Here is a 13,845-nt window from a genome sequence, read left to right as displayed (position 1 = left end):
CCGGCACTAGCGGGGACCTGCTCGGCTAGGCCAGGCTGCCGTCACCCAACCTAGAAGGTCGGAAATGAAAGCAACCACTGACAATTTTCAGCCAGATGCATGAATTCACTATACGTACCGTACAATTCTGCGCGTTTTCCGTGTCTTCCTGGGATTTAGGGTGTTTTGGTACGTTACCTATGGTGTTATGCTGGTGTCTGGGCTCGGATCGAAGGTTGAAAAGTCGTAAGTTTTGTCTGGTTTCGTATTGCATGTGTGTTTATTGAGCCGAATGCCCTCATTGCTGGAATAACGGATTTACATGGGTTTTCAGTGTCGGGTAGCCCCTAAGGGATATTGTAAGTCCTATTGAGTATGTGAGTATGTCTTTGAGTCTTTCTGAGCTCGGAGTGTGATGAAAACATTCGTACTGGGTATCAACTCCAAATAAGCGCCGAGAACGTGCATGTCTACATACAGCGCAAATAACACCTTTTGCTCGAAACACACACCTCTAGAGAGCCAACAGGGGTAACGATACCTCTCAACTCTACCCCTCCAAACCATCCACCCCGCAGAACCATCGAAACATCTCACACAGTTTCCTCCCAACCAAATCTGCACCTCCTCTCCCAAATCCGCATTCCACCCCATTCCAACCGCTTTCCTTTTCCTTCGGTTCCGGAATTTCACCACCTCGGCTATCCATAACGTCAGATCGGAGGAAGACAGCGGCGTTCAATTAATCTGTCGCTGTGCAGAAGACAAGTTCTGCGGGTGTTGACTACAGAGCAAGTGTCCGCACTCCGGGAGAGCTAGAATGTGTGGTTTATGTGTTTATGTGTAGCGTACGTATGGGTGGTGGATTGAATGTACGTACTGGTTTCCCCGAGTCGTGAAGCATTTGAACATTGTGGAAGGTTGTTCGAGGGGATTTGGTGCTGAAGTCTCGTTATTGGTATTTCGGGTGAAATGGCGTACTTCATGAACCTAGTACTTGTGCAATGGGTTGTATGGTCCTGGTTTGAGTCTTGTTGTGTTGCAAATCTTTATTTTGTATTGAATTGGATATAATACTCTGTTGAGCGCAATGCATCCGTATCAGCTCAAACGAACGAAAGCATGAAACCCATACAACACAACCACCCAGTTTCTCAATTATCCCAAATGCAAACGGAGGAATCACATCGAATCTACAATCTCGACACACACGGACAATCGGACCACACTCGCGTAACCCGAATCCGAATCCGCACTAACAAGCGACACCCAAAAAAAAACAAAGATTCTGTATATTTCATTTTTGCGGACTACTTACGACATATCCACAGGCGTACTAGAATCCGACGCGGGTATATAAAGACCACGCACCTTGCTGGCATTCTTCATCCCCCTCACCGCCTACTCTCCTCTGCCTCTTCAGCTCTCCGCTTCTTTTCTCTTCGGGCTTGGATGGCGCATTCGGGCAGACGGTAAGCTCTGTGGCTGGTTCTCGATGGCGCTGACGTTGAGTACTCCACAGGTGTTCTTTGACACGACGGTGAGTGATATTGACACGACGCCGAGGCGATTCTGGGTAGTTCAACACTGACGACGCACCTCTACAGAGCGACCTCCTAACCTGTCCCGCCCTGCCCGCAACGGTGAGTTGCACCCACTTAACGACACGCTGCTGCTCACAACGCTGCTCGCTGCACAGAAAAGGAATGATTTCCGTGAGTAAGATGCTCTATGATACGCACAACGCTGACGACGCACCTTGACAGGATATCCTCTCGACCTATCCACCATGACGACTGACAGCGTGTGCTGGTTGATACGAAGGTTTCTGGAAAGGTACAAGACGGTGTCGACAAGATAAACGATGGTAAGCAGCAGAACAATAACTGACATAGACTTTACTGACATACCTTGGAAGTGGATTCTCCACCCGCCTCTGTCACCAAGTTGGATCCACCGGACTATGGGGGACAAAACATGTGTCCCAAATCCGCTCCTAATGTCTGTGCCACGGTGAGTGTTGAGGGCAACTGACGTTGCTTGCTGGTTAATCTAACGCTTGCTGGATAGGCTGAACGGCGACACGATAAACGAGGTAAGCAGCCGATGACTTTCATAAAATCTAACTGACGCACCTTGGACGTAGGTTCTCCTAACCAGTCACCTCTGCCCGCCTCTGTAACGACCAAAAACGACGCCTGGCCCCTACCCAACAGCGAGGGGCACCCCTCGCCATTGATACCGAGATGGACGATACAGACGGCCTTGATGCCTCCGGACTATTTCATCCCGCTCTCGATCTCTCGGCCACGGCGATAGTTGATGGCGAATAACGGTCGATGCGGGTCGATGCGATATCTGTACCACGGTGAGTGTTGAGGGCAACTGACGTTGCTTGCTGGTTAATTTAACGCTTGCTGGATAGGCTGAACGGCGACACGATAAACGAGGTAAGCAGCCGATGACTTTCATAAAATCTAACTGACGCACCTTGGACGTAGGTTCTCCTAACCAGTCACCTCTGCCCGCCTCTGTAACGACCAAAAACGACGCCTGGCCCCTACCCAACAGCGAGGGGCACCCCTCGCCATTGATACCGAGATGGACGATACGCGCTTGACGCTTCCCGGCTATTTCATCCTGCTCTCGATCTCTCGGCCGCCTCGATTGTTGTGGGTGAATAGCGATGGATGGTGGTTGATACGAGTGTTGAGGGTGATTGGCGAAGAATACCGATCGTAACAATACGCGGTGCCCATGGTGAGCTTTGAGGTTGACTGACGTTGTGAGTTGGTTGATAAAATATTTGCTGGACAGGTCAAAGTAACAGCGACGACGGTAAGCAGCAGTAGGATAACTGCCATACAACGTACTGACGCACCTTGGACGTGGATTCACCTGACAATTCTCCTCCGCCCGCCTTTGTAACAATGAAAAGGACGCCGTGGGCACACCCGACAGCGAGCTGTGCCTCTCGCCATCGATGCAGAGTGGACTGCGAGGGACGAAACACGGTCTTGATGCATCCTGACTGATCCACCTCGCTCTCGACGGGCCACAGCGACTGTTGACGACGAATAACGGTGGATGCTGGTCGATGTGGGAATTGAGGGTGATTGGCGATGTGTGGTGAGTGTTAGGATACGCACTGGCCATGGTGAGCTGGTTGATAAGATACTTGCTGGACAAGTCAAAAGCAACAGCGACGACGGTAAGCAAAAGCATGATGGCTGACATATAATCTTCTGACGCACCTTATTCTAACTAGTCTCCTCTGCCCGCCTCTGCAATAAAACCACGCCAAAGGACTCGAGACGGTCTTGATGCCGTCCCGAGGGTTCCATCCCGCTCCTCTGCCATGGTGGGTTGAAGGAAACTGACGGCGGGTGCTTGTTGATCCGATGCTTTCTGGATAGGGTGGCGACACGATGAAAGAGGGTAAGCAGCTGCCCGATAGCTGTCATGAAATTTACTGACCGATTTTCGAAGTTCTCCATCGAGTTCTGGCACTACCACGATGTGATCGATGCAGCGACAGAGGTAGACTGCGACGGTGAGTTGCTACCGCTCATGGACGGACAGATGCCAACGTCTAGTTGACGCAGCGCAAAGAAGGCGTCGTCAAAGTGGATACGATGTGCGGAACTGCGGAGGATGCGAGGCGGTGGAGAGTGTTGACGCTGAGCGGGAGGGGTTGATGAGTATTGGGCGGGATTATTGATACAGGAGAGGCAGGCTACAGGGATTGGTGGCACGATGAGTAACGGTAAGCATCACAACGAGCTACTGACGCACCTTGGAAGTGCACCGCTGCTAACCCACTTCCACAGATGTCGAGTCGACGACGCGCGGACGCCAACGCTCGCTCGTCGCTGCGCAGAGAGGCAAGTCGGGCCCTACACGACACGCCGGCTAAGTGAGGATGGGAGGAGAGAATGCATGGTGCAGGCGGCTGAGAGGAGGGTGAACAAAGCAGGAACTGGGCGAGTCTACTGAGACACGATTGACGCGCCTAGCTGATTGCCTGCCAAACAGCGGGCCGTCACCGCCGACACCACACACATTGCAAACACTTCGGGTTGAATAGCTCGGACTCGAACGCGGACTCGAACGCGTACTTACTTGTACCGGTACGTACTCTTTATTACGACCGGCTAAATTTTTTGGTTTTGGCGTCATCGACATCTCGTTCTCGTTCTTGTTCGTCATCGATCTTTGACTTGATTTGCTCAGTGCTGATACTCTTCCTTTTCTTTGCTTTAGCTTTTTGCTTTGCGGTGTTCTTAGGAGCTTGATTACCACCGTCGGCACTACCACACACCACCACGCATCCATCGCAAAGGGCATTCTTCTACCACTACCGCACCCCGACAACACTAACGCACTACCACTACCGCACCCCCGACATCACACATCGCCTTTCCTTGACTTTGACATTGTAATCACATGACCATAAGCATAATACCAACGATATGCATTCACCGTCACCGCCGACACCATCACCAGCGACCCCCGCGCCTTCCACCACCCCCGCCCCGGCGCCCGCGTCTACCCTCCCGCGGAACGGTGTGCCACCGCAGACGATCGTGATTAAACTCGGTGAGTGTTTGTAGACGCGTTGATTCATCCCTCCTCCCTCCTTCTCGTCCCCCTCGCCCCCTCGTCCTCCTGCGCACACCCACTCATCCCCCTCCTCCTCCTCCTCACCACCACCACCCCCCATCCCCTCCTCCACCCTGTTCCATACATAACTCACCCCATCCATACTCACCCACCCCACCCCACAGGCACATCCTCAATAGTACACGAAACAACCCACCAACCCCTCCTCTCCAAACTCTCCGCCATCGTCGAAGTCGTCGTCGATCTGAAAAGGCACGGGCATCGCGTTGTGCTGGTTAGCTCGGGTGCGATTGGGGTGGGGATGAGGAGGATGAGGATGGAGAGGAGGCCGGGGAGTCTTGTTGGGAAACAGGTGGGTTTGCGTGTTTTTTTGGGGGGTTTTTTTGGGTTGGGTTCGCTGACTTGATTTTTTATTTTTTATTTTTATTACTTTACTTGTGGACTTGGACAGGCACTAGCGGCCATCGGCCAAGGCAGACTTATAGCGCTATGGGATAACCTGTTCAGCCAGCTCGAACAGCCTATTGCGCAGATTCTTTTGACGAGGGGGGATATTTCTGATGTGAGTTTTTTTTTTGGTTCTTGCTTTTGCTTTTGCTCCGTCTTTTTTTGGGGGGCTTGGGACTTGTGTGCGCGAGAGCGTTTTACGCGTCGTGTTTCATGTTATCCCTTTCTATTCCTATTTTCCAATTTTCCTATTTCCCTTTGTTATCGTTTTACGCATACTCACTCGCAATATATACTTTTTACATCTAGCGCACGCGGTATTTGAACGCTGTGAACACGCTCAATGAGCTGTTGAGTATGGGCGTTGTGCCGATTGTGAATGAGAATGATACGGTTTCTGTTAGTGTGCGTATTGTCTTTTCCTCATCCTTTTTTTTTCTTTACACCAAGCTAACTCGTATCTCACACAAATGCGAATGCAAATCCACATCCAAACCAACAGGAAATCAAATTTGGGGACAACGATACCCTATCCGCTATAACCTCCTCCATGATCCACGCGGACTACCTCTTCCTACTGACGGACGTGGACGGGCTGTATACGGCGAACCCGAGGAAGGAGCCCGGTGCGAGGATGATTGAGGTCGTTGAGAGTGTTGCTGGGATTAGGCGGGAAGGTGAGTTGCGGTTTTCGGTTGACTTCGTTTAGTTTATCTCTGACTTTTTTTTGAATGCAGTCAGTACGAATACACTAGGATCAAGTCTCGGTACAGGCGGGATGGAGACCAAGCTGATCGCAGCGGAAATCGCAACTGCAGCGGGAGTAACAACAGTAATCACAACAAGCCAATCCCCACAAAACGTATTCAAAATCATAGACCGCGTCCTCCCGCGCCCACCACACACACTCTTCCTCGCTTCGCCTACGCCGCTGCGCGATTTGAAAGCGTGGACGCGAAATACGCTGAATCCGTCGGGGAGTGTGGTGGTTGATGGGGGTGCGTATGGGGTGTTGGCGAAGAGGGAGAGTGGGGGGCGGTTGTTGGCTGTTGGGGTGGTTGGTGTGATTGGGGTGTTTGCGGCGGGGCAGGCTGTTAGGGTTGTTGTTTTGGCGGGGGGGAGGGGGGAAGAGGAGGGGGAGGGAGAGGAGAAGGAAATCAGCGAGAGTGATGTCATTGAAGTTGGTCGTGGACTCGCGAATTACAATTCTGCGCAGATTATGGCTGTTAAAGGGTTGAATAGGTTAGTCTCTGTGTGTTATGGGATGGATTGCTGATGTGTTTTTTGGATGACTTTTAGTGCGCTTCTGCCTCGCGTTTTGGGATATGCGGATTCGGAGTATGTCGTTGAGAATATTACGATTCGGTCGGGGGTTGGTGTTTGAGTTTGCAGTTGCAAGTTGTGCATTATAATGTTTGCGGAGCAGTGTAGAGCCAAATAAATGTGATTCTTGCGAAGTTGGAGTCTGATTTTGTCTTGATGACTCTCGCTAAGGGCGATTTTCTGGGTGAATTGATCTCGCTAACGATGTTTGATTGCTGAAATCTAATTATAGACGAAAAAAAGAGCGTAGTCCATGCATCGCAACACCTTCAATTTATCGTACTAGCAGAGGTTAGCCCCGCCCGAAGGCCAGAATGGGGCGTAACCGGTCTATCTACAGGGAAATCACTCACCGGGTCTCAGTCTCATATCTAGAAATTCAAGTCAGCACAAGGTGGAATCACTTACTCGCAAGTCGCGTCACGGGACAAACGTCCTTCTTGCCACACAACCACAACGACGGGTCGTAAGTTTGAATGGCGGAAATGGGATGGCGACACGTCATACGTGTTCTTCAAAGGTGCGTAGCTTCATTCCACCGGGTTGACAGTGGCCCATCTCATCGAACGCCAATACGTCGTGGATCAAAGCTCCCCAGACGACGGTATGTTGTGTTGGAGCATACCCCTGGGTCAAAGCTCCCCAGACGACGATATGTCGTGTTCGCCGGACGCCATCGTGGAGTGACTCGAGGGTGCCGGATGGTAATTAGGGTGAGTCCTGCTCGTCGGGTGGCACCATGTTGGATGCACTGGGTCATAATTCCCCGGATAACGATGTGTCGTGTTCGCCGGACGCCATAGGGGGATGATTCGAGGGTGCTGGGTGAAGAGTAGGGTGTATCCAGTTCGGCGGACAGCAATACATCTCGCCGGACGACGATAGGTTGGGTGCGAGCATAGCACTGCCTCCAAAGAGGCTGCACGACGTTGGGGCATAGCTACTGGTTGCACATGAAGAGGGAAGAGATGCGTCTAGCTCGCCGGACGGCGATACATAGCGTCAGCGCATAGCTGGATACGTAGTGGGTTAAATCCTGCTCGCTGGAAGACGATGCATCGCGTTGGAGTATACGTTGGTTGCACATGAAGTCGAGACGAGAAAAGCGAGGGTCCAGCTCGCCGGACGGCGATACATGGTGTCGGCACATAGCTTGATACGTAGTGGGCTATATCCTGCTTGCCGGAAGGCAATACTTTGCGTTGGGGCATTGGTTGGTTGCACATGGAGTCGATACGAGCAAAGGGGAGGGTTCAGCTCGCCGGACGGCGATATATCGTGTCGGGGCATAGTTTGGTGGTGCATGAGTTTGGGATGAGGAGTTTAGCTCGCCGGACAACGATATGTTGCCTCAGAGCACATTTGGGCATGCTGGCACTAACAATTCGGAGTCGTGGGAAAGAAATACATCGCGTCAAAGCTATCTGGGTTACAGAAAACAGTTAGACGCGTGTCTAGCACTCTGAACAGCAAGACACTTACCCATATCACAGCCCTCTATTGTCAGATGCAAAGATCAACGCGTAGCTTCGAGATGCAACTAATACAAAGTCAGTACATCTTCTGACACTACATACAAAGTCACATACCTCTCACTCCCATGCATTCCTTCACCAGCATTCGCCGGACATCCAAATCTCAACTTTGATTCTGCATGCATTGTCAGTACTACATGAGTCTTCGAAACAAAACATATAAAACTTACAAGGTTAAACACAGAACATGTCCAAGAGACCAGAGTCTATACCGGAGCATGGCATAGGGTGACTACAACACCAAGGAAGGTGCACGACGAGGAAGGTGCACGAAGAGGAGGGTGGACGATGAGGATAGTGCACGACAAGGAGGGTGCACGACAAGGAGGGTGCACAACGAGGGAGGCAACAACGAGGATGGGTGCGCGTCGACGAAAAACACGTCCAGCATTAGGGCATAATGCACGGCTGGGGTTCACAAATTTCCAGTCCGTCTTTATACTCTTTTTTTCCAAGTTTTCAAGGTCACGTTGTATTTCCGCTGGCACATCACCTCATTTCTGTAGCTTCATCAATTACACTAGTCTTCGCTTCACTCCAACTTCGTTTACGAAGTGTTAAATTTATTTATTGGAATGCCATAACTTGACTCTTAGGAGTCCATGAATATGAGTGATTCCGCTTCCCTGTTTGCTATCCAACTTGAATTCTAAGGCAAAAGATCCTGCTACAAATGTCCGAAATCTGTCCACATCCACAAATTTATTATTACAATACTGGGTACAATCCCTGCTCAAGCACCGGAACAGCCGTCTTCCATCCTAGTAAACTCGTATCATTTTGCTAGACCCGGAGATCCACTTTCGTGTAGAAGCCCGTAGTTTTGTTGAACGTTGCTTCACAACATTACGTGCATTCACGTCCAAAATAACGTCCTGTACCGCTGGCACAACACGCGTATAATGCACATTCAGCACTCAGGTATCCTGAATGTGACGCGACGCGTCTCATCCACAATTCCAGAGGGGAAAAAGACCCTGAACGCCAGCATGACACGCTGAACCCCTAAACACGAAACGGTTTAAAAAATAGCAAAGTCACCTGAACTCGACGCGACGCGTCGGACGCGTGTCAGGGCAGAGCTGAGCTGTTTAATATAATGACGCACATTGTCGTAACAAGCAATAAGCGCCGCTGCTTCCTACGAAATCCGCTTTTAGAATAGTCGCGCTAGCGCCCGATCTGCGTCATCGCGATTCCTGATTCACGATCCTCGGTTCAAGCCTAATTTTAAATCTGGGCTGAACAACATCCAGGCCCACATTTACATAAGTGTTTGCTGGAGAGCTTTCTACTACGTCTGGGGGTCATTTTTGATGTAGCAACTGTAATTGAAGGTGTTTTAATGGGAGTTAAATATAACTCTGGCGTGTTTTCAATGTAAATATATCAAAATCTCGAGGTATACTCTACAGAAATTGTTTGTGGGTATACCAGTAAGTCAGACCGCATCCATGTACTCGATGACTATCTGTAACGCTGTATAGGTTTGATATACGCGATCAGATACAAATTTATTACGCTCTGCGGCCGAAAATCCGTGTCGCAAACGGATACTTAAATAACTCGTGCAGGAGTTCCTCGTGCCCTGTTCCGCTCTTGAATGCAAATTTCAAGTCTAATTGGAGTCTATGGCAGGTTTTTAGCCCAATAAGGCTAGTGCCTCGGCTGCTCGGAGCCATCGCAATGTTCAGCGACCAGTATCAACACTCTGAAGTTTCGGAGGATTGAGAAAAACACAATGACGTGGCATTTGTGTTCATGGCGGTTTGACCTCTATAAGGCGTTTGTGAGCTGAAATAGTGTACTACAGAATGTGAATAGAAGACAATATGATAAAATGCACTTGTAACTAATAGAATAAATTGAAATCTCTTGTGAATTTTCATGTACTCGTCCTAAAATCGACTGCACGCAATTTCATCCGCAAAGCATAGATTACAACAAGCTCACAGGCAGGGTATGGTGTACCAGTACTGATATATCACCTAGAATAGTCCGAAATCACTCACAGGAAGCAATGACATTTGTTTGACATACAAACCAATGACATTCTCCTCCTCCCCCGATACGTCAATTTACGTCGTTTCAGTCGTTTCCATTCTATCTGGACCTTAATATAGACTGGACTAGCACTCTTCGGCTCGCGAATGACGTTGTGACTCGGTGCTTCAGAGTCCAGAAGAACGGACTTGATTGGATACGGTACGGAATTGTAATAACGACGTGGCGAGCGTACCGCAGCCGTTTTCTGCGTTAACGTTGTATGAGGTGGCTTGACGGATGCCTATAAGTGTTATGATGCGTGTTTGGAGAGATGCTGCGGCGTGGTGCAAGGATAATTTGACAATTTGTACATGTTCGCGTCAAGCCGTGAAATCGTGTAAATTATGCATTTCCACCGTCCAAAGATTTCTAGGGGTCTTTTTAAGAGACGAGGGGTCAGAATAGTATGCAATGTACTAAATGGGCAGCGAGATTTGAGTGCTGGAGTGTTGAGAAAAGTTGGACATTTCAAAAAATGTTAAGCGCCCGAATAGACATCAGAGTGAATTGCGTGAATTCAGCCATTCAAAGGGCATTCCTCAAGTATCCCTGTATATCAATTAATAGTACTATATACCACGCAACTCAAATCGTAGACCCCAAGTCAACAATCCCAAAAAAATTCAACAAAATTTTCAACTCACGTACATACCAACATCCTCCCCCTCCCCCGATTCGCGAATACAGCCCATTTCCAACGACTCCTCTTCTTCCTGGTCTTTTCCGGCACTAGCGGGGACCTGCTCGGCTAGGCCAGGCTGCCGTCACCCAACCTAGAAGGTCGGAAATGAAAGCAACCACTGACAATTTTCAGCCAGATGCATGAATTCACTATACGTACCGTACAATTCTGCGCGTTTTCCGTGTCTTCCTGGGATTTAGGGTGTTTTGGTACGTTACCTATGGTGTTATGCTGGTGTCTGGGCTCGGATCAAAGGTTGAAAAGTCGTAAGTTTTGTCTGGTTTCGTATTGCATGTGTGTTTATTGAGCCGAATGCCCTCATTGCTGGAATAACGGATTTACATGGGTTTTCAGTGTCGGGTAGCCCCTAAGGGATATTGTAAGGCCTATTGAGTATGTGAGTATGTCTTTGAGTCTTTCTGAGCTCGGAGTGTGATGAAAAAATTCGTACTGGGTATCAACTCCAAATAAGCGCCGAGAACGTGCATGTCTACATACAGCGCAAATAACACCTTTTGCTCGAAACACACACCTCTAGAGAGCCAACAGGGGTAACGATACCTCTCAACTCTACCCCTCCAAACCATCCGCCCCGCAGAACCATCGAAACATCTCAAACAATGTCATCCCAACCAAATCTGCACCTCCTCTCCCAAATCCGCATTCCACCCCATTCCAACCGCTTTCCTTTTCCTTCGGTTCCGGAATTACACCACCTCGGCTATCCATAACGTCAGATCGGAGGAAGACAGCGGCGTTCAATTAATCTGTCGCTGTGCAGAAGACAAGTTCTGCGGGTGTTGACTACAGAGCAAGTGTCCGCACTCCGGGAGAGCTAGAATGTGTGGTTTATGTGTTTATGTGTAGCGTACGTATGGGTGGTGGATTGAATGTACGTACTGGTTTCCCCGAGTCGTGAAGCATTTGAACATTGTGGAAGGTTGTTCGAGGGGATTTGGTGCTGAAGTCTCGTTATTGGTATTTCGGGTGAAATGGCGTACTTCATGAACCTAGTACTTGTGCAATGGGTTGTATGGTCCTGGTTTGAGTCTTGTTGTGTTGCAAATCTTTATTTTGTATTGAATTGGATATAATACTCTGTTGAGCGCAATGCATCCATATCAGCTCAAACGAACGAAAGCACGAAATCCCATTTCACCATACAATACAACCACCCAGTTTCTCAATTATCCCAAATGCAAACGGAGGAATCACATCGAATCTACAATCTCGACACACACGGACGATCGGACCACACTCGCATAACCCGAATCCGAATCCGCACTAACAAGCGACACCCAAAAAAAAAACAAAGATTCTATATATTTTATTTTTGCGGACTACTTACGACATATCACAGGCGTACTAGAATCCGACGCGGGTATATAAAGACCACGCACCTTGCTGGCATTCTTCATCCCCCTCACCGCCTACTCTCCTCTGCCTCTTCAGCTCTCCGCTTCTTTTCTCTTCGGGCTTGGATGGCGCATTCGGGCAGACGGTAAGCTCTGTGGCTGGTTCTCGATGGCGCTGACGTTGAGTACTCCACAGGTGTTCTTTGACACGACGGTGAGTGATATTGACACGACGCCGAGGCGATTCTGGGTAGTTCAACACTGACGACGCACCTCTACAGAGCGACCTCCTAACCTGTCCCGCCCTGCCCGCAACGGTGAGTTGCACCCACTTAACGACACGCTGCTGCTCACAACGCTGCTCGCTGCACAGAAAAGGAATGATTTCCGTGAGTAAGATGCTCTATGATACGCACAACGCTGACGACGCACCTTGACAGGATATCCTCTCGACCTATCCACCATGACGACTGACAGCGTGTGCTGGTTGATACGAAGGTTTCTGGAAAGGTACAAGACGGTGTCGACAAGATAAACGATGGTAAGCAGCAGAACAATAACTGACATAGACTTTACTGACATACCTTGGAAGTGGATTCTCCACCCGCCTCTGTCACCAAGTTGGATCCACCGGACTATGGGGGACAAAACATGTGTCCCAAATCCGCTCCTAATGTCTGTGCCACGGTGAGTGTTGAGGGCAACTGACGTTGCTTGCTGGTTAATCTAACGCTTGCTGGATAGGCTGAACGGCGACACGATAAACGAGGTAAGCAGCCGATGACTTTCATAAAATCTAACTGACGCACCTTGGACGTAGGTTCTCCTAACCAGTCACCTCTGCCCGCCTCTGTAACGACCAAAAACGACGCCTGGCCCCTACCCAACAGCGAGGGGCACCCCTCGCCATTGATACCGAGATGGACGATACAGACGGCCTTGATGCCTCCGGACTATTTCATCCCGCTCTCGATCTCTCGGCCACGGCGATAGTTGATGGCGAATAACGGTCGATGCGGGTCGATGCGATATCTGTACCACGGTGAGTGTTGAGGGCAACTGACGTTGCTTGCTGGTTAATTTAACGCTTGCTGGATAGGCTGAACGGCGACACAATAAACGAGGTAAGCAGCCGATGACTTTCATAAAATCTAACTGACGCACCTTGGACGTAGGTTCTCCTAACCAGTCACCTCTGCCCGCCTCTGTAACGACCAAAAACGACGCCTGGCCCCTACCCAACAGCGAGGGGCACCCCTCGCCATTGATACCGAGATGGACGATACGCGCTTGACGCTTCCCGGCTATTTCATCCTGCTCTCGATCTCTCGGCCGCCTCGATTGTTGTGGGTGAATAGCGATGGATGGTGGTTGATACGAGTGTTGAGGGTGATTGGCGAAGAATACCGATCGTAACAATACGCGGTGCCCATGGTGAGCTTTGAGGTTGACTGACGTTGTGAGTTGGTTGATAAAATATTTGCTGGACAGGTCAAAGTAACAGCGACGACGGTAAGCAGCAGTAGGATAACTGCCATACAACGTACTGACGCACCTTGGACGTGGATTCACCTGACAATTCTCCTCCGCCCGCCTTTGTAACAATGAAAAGGACGCCGTGGGCACACCCGACAGCGAGCTGTGCCTCTCACCATTGATGCAGAGTGGACTGCGAGGGACAAAACACGGTCTTGATGCATCCTGACTGATCCACCTCGCTCTCGACGGGCCACAGCGACTGTTGACGACGAATAACGGTGGATGCTGGTCGATGTGGGAATTGAGGGTGATTGGCGATGTGTGGTGAGTGTTAGGATACGCACTGGCCATGGTGAGCTGGTTGATAAGATACTTG

General features: G+C 49.9%; 4 protein-coding genes across 4 annotated transcripts; 2 read left to right on the top strand and 2 right to left on the bottom strand.

Moving 5' to 3' along the window:
- Positions 1–2,381: 2,381 nt before the first annotated feature.
- On the bottom strand, positions 2,382–3,135 carry JR316_0003068 (uncharacterized protein; the record flags this gene model as incomplete). The annotated part of the gene is made up of 3 exons (XM_047888849.1): positions 2,382–2,444; positions 2,470–2,788; positions 2,861–3,135. The coding sequence occupies 3 exons, from the start codon at positions 3,133–3,135 to the stop codon at positions 2,382–2,384; spliced, it is 657 nt and encodes a 218-aa protein (XP_047751223.1).
- Positions 3,136–4,451: 1,316 nt separating this feature from the next.
- On the top strand, positions 4,452–6,325 carry JR316_0003067 (putative glutamate 5-kinase; the record flags this gene model as incomplete). The annotated part of the gene is made up of 6 exons (XM_047888848.1): positions 4,452–4,578; positions 4,767–4,954; positions 5,054–5,164; positions 5,359–5,454; positions 5,552–5,726; positions 5,787–6,325. 6 exons carry the CDS (start codon positions 4,452–4,454, stop codon positions 6,323–6,325), a joined length of 1,236 nt encoding a protein of 411 aa, XP_047751222.1.
- A 6,316-nt stretch (positions 6,326–12,641) lies between these two features.
- On the top strand, positions 12,642–12,997 carry JR316_0003066 (uncharacterized protein; the record flags this gene model as incomplete). The annotated part of the gene is made up of 3 exons (XM_047888847.1): positions 12,642–12,677; positions 12,735–12,759; positions 12,825–12,997. 3 exons carry the CDS (start codon positions 12,642–12,644, stop codon positions 12,995–12,997), a joined length of 234 nt encoding a protein of 77 aa, XP_047751221.1.
- Positions 12,998–13,066: 69 nt separating this feature from the next.
- Positions 13,067–13,820, bottom strand: JR316_0003065 (uncharacterized protein; the record flags this gene model as incomplete). Its single annotated transcript, XM_047888846.1, has 3 exons — positions 13,067–13,090; positions 13,155–13,473; positions 13,546–13,820. 3 exons carry the CDS (start codon positions 13,818–13,820, stop codon positions 13,067–13,069), a joined length of 618 nt encoding a protein of 205 aa, XP_047751220.1.
- Positions 13,821–13,845: the final 25 nt, after the last annotated feature.

This window comes from Psilocybe cubensis, chromosome 3, assembly GCF_017499595.1.
Source record: "Psilocybe cubensis strain MGC-MH-2018 chromosome 3, whole genome shotgun sequence".
In the NCBI taxonomy this organism is placed as follows: Eukaryota; Fungi; Basidiomycota; class Agaricomycetes; order Agaricales; family Agrocybaceae; genus Psilocybe; species Psilocybe cubensis.
The sequence above is the reverse complement of the archived record's forward strand: the minus strand, read 5'-3'. Positions and strand labels throughout refer to the sequence as shown.